This window comes from Poecilia mexicana, unplaced genomic scaffold (genome assembly GCF_051168715.1).
Source record: "Poecilia mexicana isolate PSO_F unplaced genomic scaffold, ASM5116871v1 scaffold_20, whole genome shotgun sequence".
In the NCBI taxonomy this organism is placed as follows: Eukaryota; Metazoa; Chordata; class Actinopteri; order Cyprinodontiformes; family Poeciliidae; genus Poecilia; species Poecilia mexicana.
In genome coordinates this window covers 10,691,127-10,711,055 of record NW_028263389.1, presented here as the reverse complement: position 1 = coordinate 10,711,055, position 19,929 = coordinate 10,691,127, and the positions used below count along the sequence as shown (strand labels likewise).

Sequence of the window (19,929 nt, the reverse complement as noted above, 5' to 3'; positions counted from 1 at the left end):
CTGACCACATGTGTTATGCTATTAAGTGATGACTTTCTAAGTCTGTGAACACTTTCAAATTATTCTTTCTTTCAATTTCTTCTTTGTAAAGGCAACAAGATTAAGTCAAAATAGATATATTTGTAACGTGCCATAGCAGCCAATAGAGGGCGCCGCAGGACCACTGCATTTTACCCGTTTTGAAACGCATACAAAAGTATGCCCTTCGGGTAGATGCATTAATAGTGAAAATAGTCTACATTTAGTATATCAGTGATTCTTGAGAATAGGGACAAAACAGGTCCTATGGATAAAGCATGAAATTTGAATAAAATATACACAAGATATATTTTTTTCAAATATCTAACTAAACTAACCTGGGTCATGTGAGCACAACAATGTATATTTTTCTTTTTATTGCTGAATATTTTTTTATTTTAAACATTGTAGTCGGTGGATGATGCCTGTAAAAGCCCTTGTCCAGGAGCAGAACTCAACACATTCTTATAGTTTAAAACAATTAAATTAATACTAAAATTATATATTATGACAATTAAGTATAAGTAGACATATAAATAATTATAAAAGTATCGATAAATTGAATTAAAAATAATTTTTAGATATTTTCCAACTCCGTTGAAATTTGTCCTTAGTTTTTGTCAACACCGTCAGAAATGAAAAGAATGTAAAAAAATCAGGCATTATTGGGGGGCACCAGAACTTCTGAGGACCCCATGACGTTGTCTTTTCTCTTCCTTTGCTAGGAGGGCTAGTTAGCTCCGGTTAGCTTAAGTTATTCTTTAGTTTTTTCTTCTGTTTTATTCCTAAGTTGTTTGTCACAACCATGATGTGTCAACTCCATAACTGACAATTTACAAAACTTTGATGAAATTTTGTGAAATAAAAGCTTAATTTTGGTATAATGTAAAGATTTCATGGACCTGACGAGCTACAATATGACCTCCTTCAGAATAACATCATATAAATTGAGGTAGTTTGGCATTTCGTCAACTCCGTCAGATGTCAACTCCGTCAGAGTTTTTCTGACTCTTTCAGTGAAATTGTTGTCAAATCTCACTTAATTGTGCAACTAATTCATTTTAATGTATTTTACATGAATTGCATTACTTCACATGTACCAAGTTTTTCATTTTACTCACTAGTTTGTCACCACCTTCAGTTCTGTGTCAACTCCGTCATGCACTGTCAACTCCATCAGATGGACTTTTTCTTGTTTTTTGTTTTAAATAATATTTATTTTATTTCTTGAGAAGCATTTGTCTGTAAATTGAGTAAAAATATCACTAATGGGGTATTTTAAAAATCATTTTAGATTTATTTTTGTCAGATGGTGATGACAAAGTTTTGGGTCAGGTCGATTAAAAATGTAATTTTTAAAAAAAAATTCGCAACTGGGAGCCTGTACCTTAGCATCTTCATATTTTCTAAACATTATTTGTCATATTTGCATACATAAGGTTGAGAAATAATTAAAAAAAAATATGGGAAAATTAAAACCCATTTTGTCCCTATTCTCAAGAATCACTGATATTTATAAAATAAATCCGCTAAAGATGTAATATTCCCACATGTCATTTTAAGTCAAAAAATAAATTAATAAAATGGTATTTAGCCTGGTAATTTGTCATATCTACCAATTTTTTTATTCTTATTCTTATTTCTGGCTTAAGTTCAACTTGTGTTCTCACAAATTTTAAGTCAAGTTAATAACGGTAGGTTTAAAAGATATACAGAAATTGGACTGATGTTAATCCATTACTTTGAACCATGTGTTTTTGGTTCTATTTTACAAACAGCTTGCATTTTACTGTATAAAATCCAAACCCTGTGAAGAAAAAGTTTTGAAAAATATACATACCTGGGCCTTTTAGACGGATACAAACATGTTGAGAGCTCAGACCAACGTTAAAAGTGAATTTTTGCTTTATTGTTGATTACGAAAATGAACAGGCACCTTTTACATGGAGCTTGAACATCCCAGAAAAATAAAATAAAATATATAAATAACACACCCTCATTAGTGTTCATCACTCACAACAACCTGCAAACTAAAAGTTCAAAACACATCGGAAAAAAAAAAAAAAAAAAATCAAAAACAAAAAAAGATAACCGAAATAACCATGAGAAAACAAACAAACAAAAAAATATATCATAACATCCTCACTCAAATTCTAAAAACTCCTGATCCCACCTGCTGGATGAAGGCCTTTTCTGTATCTCTGCATACTTGCTGTTCTGACTGCATTCAAATTTTCTTCACAACCTTTTGTCCTCAAAGCACAATGGCAATCTACACACCCATTATGATAGGAAAACATATCCTCCAATAGATGTCCTGGTTATATAGTTGTGTTTTTTTTTTTAGATAGCTGTGGCATTATCACGTTCACTCAATCTCATTCAAGAAACTCCTCCAGACCAAAACTCCCCCCCCCACCCCCAAAAGGTTCGTATGAATTCAAGTTGGAAAATTCAAGTATCTTACCGGATAAAAGTTCGATTAGGAATGGAGTGATTACATCCTGAACTGAGCACCGCCTCTAACGGTGAGCTCTAGTGATATTAATCTGAAACACCCTCCACCCCCTCAAAAAACAAACAAACAAAAAAAACACTCCCTTCAGGCTGGAAAGACTAAAAGTCCTTGCAGTGTTTGATGTCTATATGAAAGGGTAGGATCTAAAATTGCATGCACTGTAAAACTACTAACTTTTAAATGTTTTTGTACCACCTTAAGCCTGAAGCTGACTTGTACTGTACATACCGAAATTTGCAAAAGATGCAGACTAAATTCCAGTGAAATAAAGCACTACCTTTACGATTCACCCAGACACTAAATGCATCCTATGCGGTGTTCTGTTGCATCGTCAAAACATTTTTAAAGACCTATGTACAATATTTGCAGACAATGCATTTAGTTTACAACATAACAGTCTCTTTTGGTGGAAAATATAGTTAAATTCAAAATATTTAATAGGTATCTTTTTTTGTTTTTTAGATGTGATCTCTTTATTGAAAAAGTACCTGAGCCAAAACTCTGACGGGGAACGTCACAAAAGCTTTCTGAGCGACTCCTTTGTCCTCATTCGGTGCTGCTCTGGAGATCAAACGAGGATTTACATAAAAAGACAAGTAGCAAAGGAACATCAAGAGGAACCGTACTGACCCTTCAAAAAACAAAAACAAAAAAAAACCCATTCCAATGCATCATCTAGTCAGAAAAAAGTACAAAAGCAGATTTAAAATCAAATGTTTCAAAGACAGAAAATTAAAGCATGTTAATTTAAAAAATACATAAATATATATGCATATATATTTATATATATATAATCGTACATATAAAAAAAATGAATTAATGTTCTCTTACAGACATTCTTTAAGTGGAAGAGAGGCTGCTGCACATCTGAACGGCTGGACTAGTGACAACTGCCCCCAACCTCATGAGGAGATGCGTGCAGAGGGCCTCAGATGACTGCAGATGCATCACCTTTTCTGTTTTATCCTCATTTGTACCACAGAAGGAAGAACAGCAACCAGGCGGAAGCCGAAGAAAAACAACTGTGTAATCTCGATACAGTGGTTTCAAACAATGGCGGCTTACAGTATATCTGCAAGTGACGAATAACGCATGAATAGTTCCTTTTCAAATCAGATAACTTTCACAGTGCATAACAATAAAAATAATAATCATGGGGAAAAAACAAAACAAACAAAACAAAAAAAAAACAAACAAACAGATGAAGCATTTTCTTGGGGCTTAATGGTCAGATCCCTTCTAGAAGACAATTACGTTAGGATTTTTCTTTGCAGGCCCCAACATGCATCCATCAGTCGGTATTGCACAACACAAGTACCTTTAAAATGCACCCAACGCACAAATAAAGTAATAAATCGCCCAAACTGGAATTTTTTAAATCATCTCTCTGCGAAACCCGCTGGCTAAGTATCCTGTCTGCCTAAAACAATACGTCCTGTGTACTTCTAAATTGCGGCGTATTTTCATTTTCTATGTTACAACCGATTAAAACATGCAGCCAACTGCCCGCTTGGAAAATGCAGTCAAGAGCCTCCAGCGCATGGTGTCCGTTATTCCAGTCAAAGGTCAGAGTTCAAAGACTGAATGATTAAAAAGTGCTTTATGTATGTCAGTAGGACTTCTTTCTTCTACGTTTATTACAAAGTTTGTACATTAGCATGTATCATCTGTGAAGGAGGGGAAAAAAAAAAAAAAAAAAGAGGTTACACCATCTATCTCCAAACTTAAACAGGACAAACTGTGTGTGTTTGTAGAAAGTACTCACCGTGATACCACCATTTTGTTTTCTTTGGATTTTTGTTACATGTTCTTACATAAAAAGAGTTATCAGGTGGTCGTCTCTGTGGAGAAAAAAAAAAAAAAAAAAAAGATAAATTTCAAGTTTAGCGAATGCAGACAATGCATGAAGCGGTAGTCAGAATCTATCCAGTCCTGCAGAGGTACCTTTTCTTTGCAGCTGGACAACATGCTGATAATACTAAGACAAACTGATTGCACAGAGAGGGCTGGTGACCAATCTTCCGTCAGAATAGATAAACAGATGTGACCGTTGCTATACACATGTGGGTGGACAGGTATATTCTCTCCTGTGAACATTACCTGCACAGTTAAAAACAAACAAATACATGAGAGGTTATTAAGATAATATACAGAATGTACAAAGCTGACTTTTAACTGGTCTGTTGGTCTAGTCAATAAAATCTCATTAAAATACAGTTTTTTCTCTCTTTTTTTGTTGCAATGTGATGAAATGTGAATAGCTAAAAAAAAAAAAAGAAGAAAAAAAAGAATACTTTAATAACCAACTCCGTCAGAAAAAAATAGGTATAAATGTATTTCTGTCCCAGAAATCAATGTTAATGATAATCTATGACTTGGCTTTTTGCAACAACAGGAGGTTCTGTGTATAGATCACAGAGGCCATGTTTGGCCAGCTTGAGAAGAAGCAACACAAAAAACAAAAGGTCGATCAGGACAAACAAACAGTTAAAAACAGTAAGTATGTTGGGTAAGAAGAAGTCAAACATGAATTCAATCAAATATTTTTAGACTGAGAAATGAGCAGTCAGAGATAAGAAAGGCAGACAGAGGGGGAAATGAGGGTAATGAAGGGTAACAGTGAGTTCAGGCCATCTGGCACCAGGCTGGGCCTCACTGGACAGTTCCAGAACCACACCAGTTACAAATATGCAGGAAAAACTCCAGATAAAAAGCACATATTCATTATCAATGCCGAACAAAGCTCGTTTGATTTATGCTTCATAGATCTACTTTGGAGAACAAAATAGATCAAATGAAGCTCTCAATAACAATTGTATTAGTCCGATGGTGCAGCCACACTTCTGCTCCTACTTCACTATGGCGCGTTTTGTAAACAAACGCGCTTAAACGAGTGACTATGTTAAGTTTTTATTTACACTGAAATGAGTACAGCTAAGTTGTTGCATGTCACATGGTGTCAACTGAGGGACTTTTATTGGAAACCTTGATTGATAAACTGAGTGTTCCCTCGGTTTACACGAAGTATAAACTCAAGGTTCATCCCCAAACCTATAAAACTTAGTTTATGCCAAGTTCTTACTGCATCCCATTCGTCTAGTTATTGTGTGGGAGCCTGCAGCTTGGCAGGGAGCGAGATTAGCCATCTAATTGCCGTTCCAGGAGAAACGAGCAAAGCAGCTCAGCTGCAGCTTAATGCATTTCACTTTTAATCTCTTCTTCTGCCTGTCGTAGTAATAAATACAACAATGACAACATTTCCCAGCTGAAGTGCTTAAACAGAATGAGGATATTTTATTAGAACTGCATGTTATTTGATTATTTTTACAACTTAGTTGAAAGTGAGCTGTTAAATAACTCTGCTACTGCATGTTTAGGACAATATCCCCCTTGCCCCCACAAAAAAAAAAAAAAAAACTACAGAAATCACTTTAAGCAGCAAGAGTTTGTTAATGAAACCATTTGGGCCACCAATGTTTATCAGTGGGCAAATTGATGAATCTCCAAAACCGTGCACACTTAGTTTCTTTTCACCAAGATACAAATAAAAAGATATGTGAATAAAACAAAATCAGTATTGAGCACCTTTATAGTGACAGTATGAACAGTAGAGGGCGCCTCCACAGAGGAATACTAACCTTCCTACTAGTGGTACTAATTAAAAAGTCTAGAAGGGCAAATTTAATCATAATTTTTCATTCCAACAACTAAAACAGAGACATGTATAAATTAAAATGGTTTATTTTTCATTTTGCCAAAAGGGTTTTACTAAAAACAGATGAGATTTAAACAAGAGACAGACAGAAATTGTGAATGCTATGAAATCATCAATAAGCTAATTAGTGTTTCCCCATTATGACTAATACATTTAAAGGTTGTTTTCCATAAAAATAAAAAGAATAAAAATAAAAAAATAGATCATGTGAACTAGCTTATGTTCTGAGTATGAAGTTATTTAGTTTAGGTTTTCAACTATGAATACTATTTTTCAAACTTTACAAGCTGATTTCAGAGCCAGTTCTTGTTAAGGGTCGACTTGTACTTTGATGAAGGCCAGTGAGTGTTTATCTGTCCTGCTTTATGCTATCCAAGTTATCTTTCGCTCAGCACTTTTATCATGGTTTATGTCACTGTGCGGGTTAGGATTGGATGGCAGATATCTGAAGATGTCACTTTACCTTGTTTGACCCATTAGAGACAACATAACAATGATAAATATGTAGTCTATAAATACCCACGTGAGAGAAATCAGGGCTGCGACTGGGAGCTGCGCTTGGGTTTGCCTTCTTTGTTTATTGTGGCTGGCTAAAAACCCCTCAGTCTTGCTTACCGTGAATCTAAAATATTCAAATTGCATTTAGTGGAGCAAAAAGAAAGAAAAGCATCACGATGTTAAAGAAAAGTCAGCGTGATGACCTGAAAAGCTATATTGTATTATAAACAAGAAACTGAATGCCTAAATAACTCTAGAAGACAAAAAAATATGGTGATTTATTAAAGAAGATTGAGTGGAAGTGGATGTTTGTGACTGGACTCTAAAGTATCTAAAGCACTGGAGTGGAAAATGTATTAACTAAGGTCTTAAAGGTCAACAAGTACTGTTTTAGAACATAAATGGCTTTAAGTATAGAAGGATAGGTCGAAAAAGCAGTGCATGCATTCTCTTTATTATCTTTTCTACCTCTTGATCGAACACAGGACCGACAGTGAACTTCATCATGTAGTTCAGCAGCTATGGTAATTTGCTATTCGTACTTCAGGAGTCTGTGAGCATGTGTAAGTATCTCACAGTACTTTAAACAGTTTTTCTTTTTTTTTTTTTGTTCACCCCACCATGTGTTTAAAAGGCACATTTTTAATAATGTTTCCATTTTCTCTTGCTTCCCACCCAAGCTTCAAAGTTCCATCTAATATGTATAAGATTAACAATCATATTAATTACTTTCTATAACAGCAGAAAAGTCTAAATGGCGGCAATATAGTTAATGAAAGACAGGGGGGATATGCTCAGGTGGTTTGAGAGTCAATGAATAATAAAAAAAACACATAATTAAACACCTGAAGGTTGTTTCTGACTTACCTGAGGTGAATCAAAAGGATATCGACCACTAAATTTGAAAAGCAGCTGAAATTTCTCTCCTTCATACAACGTGCCAGGCGCACCTTCCATATCTACAATCCACCTAAAAAGGTAAAAAAAAAAAAAAAAAAAAAAACAGAAAGGCACAGTATTAAAATATGACTGGAATCTCATTCAAACAGACTGATTACGACATTCCTCAACTCAACTAAAAATAAACACAGGTAAAGGGGGAAAAACAGGTTTGAATAGAAAAAAACCGGTGGCAGCAAATCTGAAATAAAAGTTTTGAGTTTTGTTCGTTGCTGTTCTGGGCCAATGGACTATAGATAATCTTCAGGTAAATTGAACTATTAGGGTAATAAATAATTTATGAAAGCTCAATGGTTATTTGTGGGTAACTTATGTAAATCTTGCTCATGATATGTGGCATTAATAATGAAATAGTTGCAAAAGGCTCCAAGATTACTGACCGAATACAAATAACCAACCTGTGCAAATCTGTCATCCTGTGTCTGAAATGGAGTGAAATCAAGAACTGAGTGGATTTCTGTAACTTGACAGAGATCACAGCATCACACCATGCCAGAGTGTATTAAGAAGACAAAAATTCAGAGTTTGTCCTGGTATTTTTTGTTAATGGTTAACAGAAAAGCAGACTTTCTCCCTGATGCATGAAAACTGTTGCACCCGCTTTAAGACATCCAAACGATGGAAATTCCCAGGTCAATAGCTCAGACAAAGAAAAAAAAAAAAAGACACAAAGTGTTTCTCTTGAACACATTTAAACTTAAGGCAATGCTGTTCAATAGGTGGTTTAAACAAGTTCAGCAAGGCTTGTTGCGACAGAAGATAGATAAGGCTTAAAAAGGCAACAACCCAGCTAACCACATTTACAAGCTACAAGCTAGGCTGTCTCTATTCTATTTTTCATAAATCTAATTGCACACAGGTATTTTATGTCTGTGGACATAAAATACCTGTCCACAGACAGGTATTTTTAATAAGTGACATCTCCTCTGTCACTTTAATAAGCATACTTTTAGAAAACATTTTATTCTTCGTTTGGTTTTGAAGACCCCACCATGAAGGATCATGTCTAGAAGATAGTGTGCTCCATCATCAAACTTTAAAAATAAACATCTTACTTTAACTGTACCATCAAAAGCTTTCAATGCGTCTCCACTGACAATGAATATTTAGCTGGATTTTGACAGCGGTCTGGTAATAACATGATATCCCATTCATTCGGAAGACAAAATCTATTTTCACATCAGGAGTCTGTGCTGACCGAGCCAGAAGTAATTTAATCTGTATCTGATGGAAGCGACATTTTTTTTTTGTGCTTTTAACTCAAACATGGAATGGAGCTCTTGGCTCCTAAACAGTTTATATGATGCAGAAGTGACATGTAATCTATCAAAATCTAAAACTGACTTTGCTGATGATACATTTAATCAAGTAAAAATTTGAAACAGCTTCTGATAGTGGATGGACAGAAATGCATCAACACTAAATTATTATAAAGTCCATTATGGATATAGTTTTATCCAAATTGGTGTTTTGGTCTGAAGACAATCAGCCCACCCACTGAAATGATGTGACTGCCCTTAAGCTGCACGGTTATTACCTGAACCACTTAGGGAAAAAATAAATCTTTAAAGAACGCCATCAAAATAAACACTGATGTGCATCGAACGTCAATCTCAGTCATGCTGGTGTTTTCATACACACTTAATTCAAGTGACTTCAGGTTTCAGTGATGTTATAGAAACATCATCAGACTGGTTTTCTCAGCTTACTGTGGCTTTAAAGTAAGAGATAAAGCATTTTAAATGACATCTCTGACAAATTTATTTTATTTTTTTAAAACTGTTATTTATGCTACACTAATCGTAAAATGTTTAGATTTATTAAATGTTTTCTTCTGTCTATATTTATGTTACTTGCTTTACAAACTGATTTATTTTTTTTTTTGCAATTATATTGTAAATGGTAATATTACAAAAAAAACAAAAAAATCTAGCACCACAATAAAAAAAAAAAAGAAGCAAAAAGTAAAGAACAAACATGCTAATTCTATTCTGATCCTAAAATCAGAAGGTGACTGGAACATGACAATCTCTGACTGGAAATACAGATAAGAAACCCAATAGATTTATAAAGGATGTTGGTTTCTTAAAAATTTAAAAAGAAAAAAAAAAAAAAAAAGCACATAAACTCCTCCGTACATCATGCTTCTGCCACTTCATGGACATACTGCTAGTGATGTCCCCGAAATCTCGGTGAATGATGCCTGACATGAGCCGCTAAGAGCAGAGCCAAGGACAAAACGCTCAACATCATCCAATTCGCCATAGTCAGCTGGTAATATGACACAGTCAATAAATGTAACATTAAACCATTTGGACAAACGACGGCTGGGGGGAGAGGTCAAGTTACATAAATATGCTGCAGAGGAGACACAACAGGTTTTTTTTTTTTTTTTTTTAGGTGGCATTTTCCTTACTGCCTGCCTCTAATTATGACATCAAGCCTCATTATTTAATTAGAAACAGAGACAGGGTGTACCATAAATAAAAGCTATCAAACTGACAACGCATCATCGCAGTAGACACATCATGTCAAAGTGTCTCTTGGGAAGTTTTTTTTTTTTTTTTTTTTTTCCCCCCCCATTAAGGGGGGATGCTTCCTGAACTAAAGCAGAGTAATTCCCTACTGCTGTTCATCACTCCAGCTGAGATACAACCCTAACAGAGACTTTTCAGCCTCAGACCAGAGAACAGAATATACACACCCATACATACCACCTGAAACCTGTGAAACAAAAGGATCACAGGAGCCAGCTGAACTGGTTGGGAGACTTGTCAGTCATGAAAAACAAAACAAAAAAACAATTCATATGCTTCATTGCCCAGGTGACTTATGTAATGAAGAAATTACAAAAACGTACCATCTTCCCTGTGCCAACAACTTGCTAAAACTTCCACTTATCCCCTGGAAGAAAGCATGGATCACAAATACTCCTCGCGTGCTTGCTCGTTGGAAAAATATTTTCCAAAGAGCAAGCACAAATGTGGAAGGACACAGAGGTCAAAAAGTCTCCTTTGTTTGTTTCATCTTAATTTCAGCAGATTATGTGGTTAAAATGAAGTACTTTGAACAGGTTTGCTTCACATGAATATCGTCTTGAGTCGTTTGCGCCACCGCTGAGCAGGAGTGACGTCAGCATATCGTGGTCGGGTAGACGACAGTGACGCCTCATAAAGAATCGTGGAACGAGGCGGCAACTTTTAAAGGTATTACAGGGAGAGTTGCAGTTTTTAACAACAACAACAACAACAAAAAAGTACCGACCTTCATTAACAATCGAAAGGAAAACCGAACCGCAACAACATCCGCTGACTTTCAGGGAAGGAATGCAGGGAAAAAGGTTAGCTCCAAGCAGCCTGTGTTCCCTGTTATTTAACCCCAGCGCATGAATGCCAACCGTTGAATATTTTATTAGAGTGGAGAGCGACACTGAGCATTAGAGACAGTCTTCTGAGGGGCCAGAACTACCAGTCGCTAAAATGACCCCGATTCTTTCTATGCAGGAGCTCCATCTTACCTCCAAACCTAATTTACTGAACAAGCAACCTCCTCTCCACACCAGTCGAAACATTTGGCCTTTCGTGGAAGTCAACCAGTTTGTAAAAACATTAGAAATAATAAAACTTCTGATGTGATTTTTTTTTTTTTTTTTTTACAGATTACTACATTTGAGGAATTTTTGCAATGCTAAAATAAGCAGGAAATTGATACTCACTGTGTGATGGTGTTCTGTACACTTTTCTCATTGAGCATCATTCCTGGGGGTGGATCATTTTGCAGAGCTAATAATTCCTTTTGTAGCCGTTTCTGTCGAAAAGCATATGTCACAAAACGGCACTCGAACATGACTTAAAGGAAAGCAGTACAAAACAACTTAAGGCCAAACAGAGGAGCATTAAAATACATTTGACTTGTACATCAATGGAAATTATCGTAATGTAATCTAGTGTTATATATGGCCCAAACATTTTTTTTAATAATTACATAATTTACATCTTAAAACTAACTTCAGTATGATAATGTGTTAAATAATGACTATGCTCGAAAATAATAATGAATACTTTTAAGTGTGAAACAACAAATATGAAAAAATTACCATACATACAAACTGACAATACATGCATTTATATAGAGAGATTATTTAAAAGATGGAATTAGGAAAAGAAAGTGTCAAATTTAGAAAACAAATGACATCAACATCACCTCAGTGTCAACGTGTGCAATATTGCAATTGCTAAGAGAACAGCTTGGATGCAATATTTGATGGGCTATTATATTTCAAGTGTCATGCATCTGTTAAATGCATTTGGTCAGTTAGATGTGCTCTCAATGTCCTAAATTACACACACTTGCTATACTCTATGCTTTAGGAGGCGAGATGCTAATGCTTGAAGAGTAAGGAGGACATGATAGAAAAGAAGAGTGAGAAAAATGTGGATTAAACGCAACAGATCTCATTGTGATATTCAACAACAACGCGTTACAGAGCATATTTTCCCAACAGGGCTCAGTTTTATTCAAATATATTTTCTTTCAAGGTAGATTTCAACAGGCCAAGCAGGTTTACCTAGATAAAGGCCCTACATCCTTAAATATTTTGCTGTTCAATCAGCTATGGTTTTTGTTGAAGTTGCACAGCCTGCAGCAACAAATTTACAAGGGTGTTGAAGAGATACGAAGAGTTGTAGCAAACATGCAAAGACAAGCGATCTCCTCTTGTTTCTTTTGGCGATAAATTTGGCTGTGTAAAAGCCTTCGAGAGTGCATTATTTCACGATAGAACTATATACTTTGTCAATACTGTGTAGATTTTATTTTATTTTTTACTTTCTCAGGCTCTTGTTTAATCAGGAACATGCATGAGTTGTAGTGCATTGTCATGGTATAAAAAAAAACTGGGGGGGAAAAAATAACATTGTGATCTTAATAGGAGGAATAGCTTGGACTTCTGAAGTTTCCATGCTATTTTTTTTTTCAGCCAGAAATATTTTCAAGCCAAGTCTGTGTTTTTATAAACAAATGATAGAAGGGTAGCAGTTTTCTTTCAACCATCTAACCAGAAGTGATAACTTGTTAGATAGCTAACCAGAGCTGAGTGGGATTACTCTTTGCAAAAAAGAAAAAAAAAGTGAAAACACTCCATTAAGCTCTTTCTCTTGCATCAAAGTAAATCGTAGGAAGGAATATTTATTGGTTTTGAAACGGGAACTTTTAGTAGCCTTGGTACTGCCTCATATCTAATCAGGACTGGTTGTGAGCTGGTAATAAAGCAAATAGTAGCTAGATCAATCAGTTTACATACATGGTAGATAAATATTAAATAAATACAGATCTTTGTTTATTTTAAAAAAATATATAACTTTTAAGTCGCCAGGTTTTTTCAGGTTTTTAATGTGCACTTTTCTATGACATTATGCCACATGTATTTAGTTAATCTCAACAAATATACCGGTGTTGATACGGACAATTAAAAACATGTTTAAACGATCTGACTCAGGAGTTAACGGTAAGTAACAAACCCAGTAAAGAGTTAATAATAAATGGATGCATTTTCGTCAATAACCTACAATTGACGTTCCATAATCAATACGTTCTTTACGTATTGTCTGTCGGGTCTCTTTTGACTTTTTGCGTCTGTTGTATGGACGCGATACACCTGTTCAGGTCCGCCTGAAACTGTATTTAACTGCGCACCGTGTCGTTAGCGAACTAGTCGACCAAACAGCGACCAACTATTAAAATGACTTCCAAAATCGTCAGTACCACATTTCCTTAAATTATCACCCCTTGTCCTTCTGAGGAAAAGCCACAGGCACGCATCAACACGTAGGAAGCTAGTTTCCCTGTTCTCTTCAGCTTGCCGATGATGATGAAGAGCTAATACTGCTTGCTAGCAAAAACCAAGCGCCGAACCTGAGTAGTTTAGGGATACATTTCACGGCTTCCACCCAAATGTCAGTGCCGCTCTTTGATAAATACACATACGCAAATAAACTGGCAGTCAAAAGCCGAGAAAGATCAAAACGGAGAGCCGGTAAATTACATATATTTGCTCGCTATTAATTGTATCCTTACCTGCATCGACGCCATGATGGAAACCCCCCCTCCCCTCCTGCATCAGCGCAGAGTGGAGAACTGTGCGTCAGGGAGTCACGTGACGACAGAAGTTGTTTTGACAGTGAGAAACGCTTCACGTTGCTTGACTGACGCAGCGCCTACACCCAGGTCACTGCTCAGTCACTTCAGGTCGCTCACAAAATGTGAGGCGGGTGTAGAGCTTCAACAGGAATTTTAATAAGATAAAAATAAAAAAAAAGAAGTATGCGGGGTTAAAACCCGGAGCTCACATGACATAAGCGTCAGCCAATGACCTCTGCGCAAGGAGGGCTAAACCTGTGTGACATCATGAGTAAAGGAAAATGCTAATTTATTTGATCATTTATTACATTGATATGCACACAATATCTACCCCAGTCAATATTTTTATGTTAGAATTAGCAATGTGTATTTTTTTTACCAACAGCTTACGAATTTTATCAGCTTTGTTCTGTTAAAACAGAATATTTAATAAATTTAAATATCTTTTAACAGCTTATTTAATTAATTGGATTTTTAAAGTCATAAATTGCATAAATTCAACATAGATATTTTAACTATTTTTTTATTAATGTTGATGTTTGTGCAGAAAAAAAATTACAACTGATTTAATTAACCAGTTTTTTTTTTGTTTTTTTTAAATACCGAGATATGATGTCATGGTTATTCATTAGAGCACACAATCAAAGTGAAAACTGATTAGAGAGGTCCAGATGGCATTCATTAACACCATCCAGAGGTTTAACAAAAATAACAGTTGTAGTTCATGGATGTGTCCATATGTAATGTCTTAAAATCCAGCTCCATCTACAGTTCAATCTCCCCCAATCTTCATAAAACTATGGTTATCATTGTCATTGTTGGTTGTGTACCTTTTCTTACCACACTTTTTTCCTTCCACTCAACCTTCCATTTCCATCTGCACTCTGTGAACAGTCAGCTTTATTTTTTTATGGCCTGCTGTCTTTGCAGAATGTGTATTTGTGAGACAACCATCAATGGATGTGCAGACAATAATGGAGCATTTCTAGATCAAATGTCCTTTTAACTGTATGCCATAATCATAACAAACATTAATGCTTGAATTACATTATGTGTGCAATGAATCTGTGCAATTTGATTTTCACTTTTTGTAATGATTCATTAAAATAATCTTAGTGTGCATGGATACAACTGATTATTTTGCTATAATCTAATTTTATGAAAACTCAGTTTTGGGTTTTCATAAGATGCAAACTATATCAAAAATTGCAGAAATACATATATTTAATATGTAAGTGCAATTAATTTATTTCCAAGTTTCACCAAAACTCTTAAGACATATTCTAATGTAGTAATGGGTGCCTGAGCAAGCTCTTACCTTAGATCAGATTTTGAAAAAGTACACATTTTTCAGATGTAAGCTGTCATACCCAATATAATTCAGAAACATGTATTCTCATTGTTTACTGAAATTCCTCCAGCAGTTGATCATGTTTGGAGTAAGCGGCACAAGTTAAATATTTCAGAATAAATATTGCATGAAAGTTTTAATATGTGTAAAAACCTTTATGCAATTAAGAAAAGAGAAAATCTGTAGGCACCCTGTTTTAATTAGGGCACATTTGAAGCAATTCTTTTTCAAACATTTGTGCCCCATGTTCAAAAATACGGAAAGCCTAATGCATTTTATTTCACACTTGTGGAACTAAAGCATTCAAAACACTTGAATCCCGTTTACTGTAAAAATGACATTTATGTTTGCGTTTCATGCAGAGAAGCAGACACCAGAGGAAAAACTGCTCACCGAACAGGCATTTATTTACTATGTAGAGGTGAGGACATTTCTGTGGAATGTCCGCCTGGCTTCCATTTTAAAATGACATTTTTTAGTAATACAAGGGAAACCATGACAACAGACAAGAAGCAAAAAAAAAAAGTATAATGTGAAATAAATTGCAAAACAATTAAATACTGAAAAAAAAAAAAACTCAAAAGAAAATGTTTCAGGTTTTTACATCCATGTTGTAACTTTAACAATCCAAAAAATTCGCAGCCATGAGCAGTTCCAGAGCGATCTCGGGAGCGATGGGGAACTCTGGTATTTCTGTGGAGCTGTTGGTATAACGGACCTTGTAGGTGAAATACATGCAGACCTTGGACAGGACGTGGGACGGGATCTCCCTGAAGTTCACCTCGTTGGTTTCGTTCTCCGCAAACTGTCCTGCAAGGTTGCAAAAAGCGTGAAGCAGGCCAATGAGAAAACTTGTGACAAACAGATTTGACGATTCGTAGGCAAGCCACTTCTGGTTGTGTAGGACACAACTTAAAAAAATCCCCCCCCCCAAAAAAAAAAAAAAAAAAATTAGAGAAGAAAGTGGGGGGGGGGGGAAATGCATTTTTTCTATTAATATCTGCACAAGACTAATGGTGCATATTTGTCTGCAATTTAATTACCTTAAAAACATAACTGTTTTCAGATTTTACACTCAACTCCTCAAATGGGCAAATCCTGCACCAATCAGTAAGAGTTCAAGAGTCCTAACGTGTGTGTGAGGAGAACAGACCTGAGTAAACCTCTGCTTAAGTCAATCAAGCGTGTTTAAATGTTGTAAGCCAAACCTGGACGCAGAGAGCTATCTTGAGCTGATTACCTACACGGTAGTGTGTTTGATTAACTCTAAAACCACCAGGGGCTAGTTTGACTCCCTGAGGATTTTCATCCTTGCAGCTGCAAGGGCATGGATCCTCTTACGACGCCGGTAAACGCTGACTGCATCCGTGGCGCAACACAGAACGGAGCTAAGGTTCTATCTGTGAGAAGCAAATTAAAAAGAGTAGAATCTGTGGAGTCAAATGGTAACGGCAAGATTTGAGAGACTATAGATGCGGCACGTTCACAGCTGCATGCCAACACGTAAAAACGTACGTGTGGATTTTTTTTATTTATTTTTTTTAAATCTACAAAGACTGATGATGGTGTAGTTTGAGTTATTGCAAAACTACACAAATAGTGTAGTTTACAATAAGGTAAACTTTACAATAAGGTGAATCAGAAAATGGCGATGTTCTCAGTCAGTTTTGTTTAAAAATTTAGAGCAAGTACAAGCAAAATAAAAAGGTTGTAAAAAGAGAAAACATGCAGGTAGAGGAAAACAGCAAAGACAGAAAACTCGAAGCAATACACCAAATATGTTATGAATCTCAAATATTTTGGACATAAAGTGAAGAGTCAAAGAGTGATGCAATTACCAAAAGAAAAAGAACGGGGCACTTCAACATCAATTGCACCATATTTAAGGAATCTTAAGAAACACGGGTCATTTACAAAATGTCTCAATACATTTTTCTTGCATGGTTCTATCATGGACTTCACTGAAAAACCCTGAAAAACTTCTCAAAGGAAAAATTTAAAAAATGCCTGACATGGAAAAACATAGCTTCATGTGACAAAGTGACGAAAAGGATTAAAACCAAAACATTTTTCATCAATAAAGAGTCAAAGCTGAAATGTACATATTGTGGATATTAGTTCAGATTAGACATAATCTTTGCCATTGCATATTGTAAAGAAAAAGCAAAGCGTTAAAAAGTTAGAGAACAATCAGATTTGAGTCCTCAAGCAACTTTGAGTCCTGAAACGTGAAGACTATGGCTTCTATTGTCTATAATTATTAAACAACACGGCTTTATACATCCACAACAATCAGTGATGATTCATTTTCTATCAATCATTGCTCCTAATCAGCAGCTAGATAACACTGACCTGCTTTATCTGAATTAAGTAATTTACTTTGGAAATGACAAAAATGCTTCACTTGAAATAACCACTACAACAAAACTATTACAGCGTTGGTGTTCATAAAAGGATGTGTCCGTGAGAAAAATGGCAACTAACTACTAATAGTTGTTTTGTGGCATCAAGTCATGTTTTTTTTCTCACAGAAGGTGGCAATGAAGATCAAAACATAATTTGAGAAAGGATCCACAATGTCTGCATTTCAGTTTTGTTTTTCTTTTGTGAGACGACAAGACTCATAATTATTGGTCCTAATTTTAATTCTTTAAATCATGTTAACAATAAAAAAAAAAAAAAGAGGGTTTAGAGGTCTAAAGAAGATGAAAAGGAAGGAGCTTTGTAGTTTGTTTGTTGTGGTCACTTTATATTCAAGAGGACTGCGCAGTAGATAGAAAGGCATTTATCCTCTATCCAGGATATCCAGAACCCTAAACATTATGCCCTCTGCATGAACTTTTTGAACTGTTGTCATCAGCTGTCAGGCTAACTGTAGCAACCGTATCCAAAATGGAACCACAAGCTGGCAAAAACAGACCTACCAGCCACCTTGTGTCATTGCCGTGGTTTTTCTTTAATCTTACCTAGAGATATTTCCCATCATTAATCTCTTTACTGCTTCTTCACAATGTTTTCAAGCTTCAGGAAATGTCTACTTTTGTTGTATGTTATTTAATGTACAATTAATACACCCATTTGATTTGGAATCCACTCCTTTTACAAAAATATCCCTACAACACAAAAGTCTTGCCAGGCAAGAGAACCATAAACAAAATGCTGATCAAAGCATTTTACAGCTCAAAAACATTTTTTTAATCATAAAGAAGAGCTCAAATGCCTTGGCTTAGTCCTCACCTGGGCCACTTAACATGGCTTTGATGGTTCCCGATGTTAAGGCATGTTCTCTTTTCACAATGAATTCATGGCCGTCTGAGGAAATGAGCTTCACATACATGGCATCTGGCCCTTCACAGCCACCAAAAGTTCTCTCCTCACCATCTGTCAAGTCATAATATAAAAATGACAATCTGAGACTAAATAGCACAGTGGCAAACAATCTCTAGCCGTTTTTTTCAGTTAACTACCGAAAAACAAACTGTGAAACAGCAAATTGATTTTATGGACTGACAACAGAATTTTTTAATAAAGGTAGAGATAAATGTGTGACGTGACTCCTCACCCATCTTGTTCCGGGATTTCTGTTAATCCTAAAAGCCAAAGTAGAAAAACACAGAACATAATTTAATTCGCCTAAAATTTAATTGAAAGATGTTAAAATGGGTAAACATCTGAAATGTGAAACTGGTCAATTCTAAATAATGATTAGATCATTGACGGTAAAAAAAATTATGTAAGCCCCATTCGGTTTACTGGAAGTGATTTCTGACAGTCACTGCGGAACTTTAAATTTAGCCAAGATAAACATTGTCCAGAAAATCTTCAGACAGTGACTAATGTACACATAAATATGTATAACTATGACATAAGCATGGCTATGTTTTTAGGAAGTTTCAACCATATCGGCAGCGGCCTGTTTGTTTTCAGATAATGTTTTTAAACGCGTTCGCGTTAGCAGTGGTAGCTAAAGGAGCTAACTCATTTTAAAATAGACAAAATATCTTCCCAATAACTGATCTCTGTGTAAACAGCATAGCAGACATTTATTTCGGGAAATAATACAATAATGGGCATTTAGTCAAGATAAAAAAAGGTGTTCTTACCGCCGTGTGGATAACTGAGCTACGGAGATAAAATTTCAGCTAACGTTAGCCACCCGGAACTAATTTGTTGGTGGTACCCGGTCGGTCCGCGATAAATGTGTTCCGTGTACATTTTTTCCTACCATGTGATATAAATATTTACATTTAATAAATACATACATTATGTATAAATATATTTTTTATTAATTAAAAAAATAGAAAATTACAAATTTAAATAAATATGCTCAATTATCCATATTTCTAAGAAATAACAGAAATACAACAACATATGGGCCAATCTCAAAGAAATACACTTTCTAAAGAAATAACTTACATCAAGCGTATTCATATACAAGTATATTCCCCGTGTGTTTCTTTTTTTTAAATAATTTATATCAGATATGTTTATTTTACAGACAGAATCGTAATAGGATGGTAATACCAACACAGTACAATAGCAAAGTATTCTCTTCTTTGAAACACTGCAGCAACATGGTCACCCTTTCATAAAATTCGTGTGCACAATTTTATGAAATGAGAATCATTGCACATGTATATATATATATATATATATATATATATATATATATATATATATATATATATATATATATATATATATATATATATATATATATACCTCTTATAT

At 35.2% G+C, this 19,929-nt stretch overlaps 2 protein-coding genes across 3 annotated transcripts; both read right to left on the bottom strand.

The window, feature by feature from the left end:
* Positions 1 to 1,905: 1,905 nt before the first annotated feature.
* ube2wb (ubiquitin conjugating enzyme E2 Wb) lies at positions 1,906 to 13,966 on the bottom strand. 2 transcript variants are annotated; one of them, XM_015010266.2, is made up of 6 exons: positions 13,785 to 13,966; positions 11,425 to 11,516; positions 7,617 to 7,719; positions 4,481 to 4,636; positions 4,302 to 4,377; positions 1,906 to 4,203 (listed from the first exon to the last, which is right to left on the bottom strand). In XM_015010266.2, exons 1-6 carry the CDS (start codon positions 13,797 to 13,799, stop codon positions 4,190 to 4,192), a joined length of 456 nt encoding a protein of 151 aa, XP_014865752.2. In that variant the 5' UTR covers positions 13,800 to 13,966; the 3' UTR covers positions 1,906 to 4,189. The 2 variants fall into 2 exon arrangements, with proteins under 2 accessions (XP_014865752.2, XP_087857457.1); XM_088001331.1 differs by lacking the exon at positions 13,785 to 13,966 and having other exon boundaries at positions 11,425 to 13,742.
* A 1,618-nt stretch (positions 13,967 to 15,584) lies between these two features.
* eloca (elongin C paralog a) lies at positions 15,585 to 19,392 on the bottom strand. Its single transcript, XM_088001332.1, has 4 exons — positions 19,302 to 19,392; positions 18,761 to 18,788; positions 18,436 to 18,579; positions 15,585 to 16,008 (listed from the first exon to the last, which is right to left on the bottom strand). Exons 2-4 carry the CDS (start codon positions 18,762 to 18,764, stop codon positions 15,818 to 15,820), a joined length of 339 nt encoding a protein of 112 aa, XP_087857458.1. The 5' UTR covers positions 18,765 to 18,788; positions 19,302 to 19,392; the 3' UTR covers positions 15,585 to 15,817.
* Between the last annotated feature and the right edge of the window lie 537 nt (positions 19,393 to 19,929).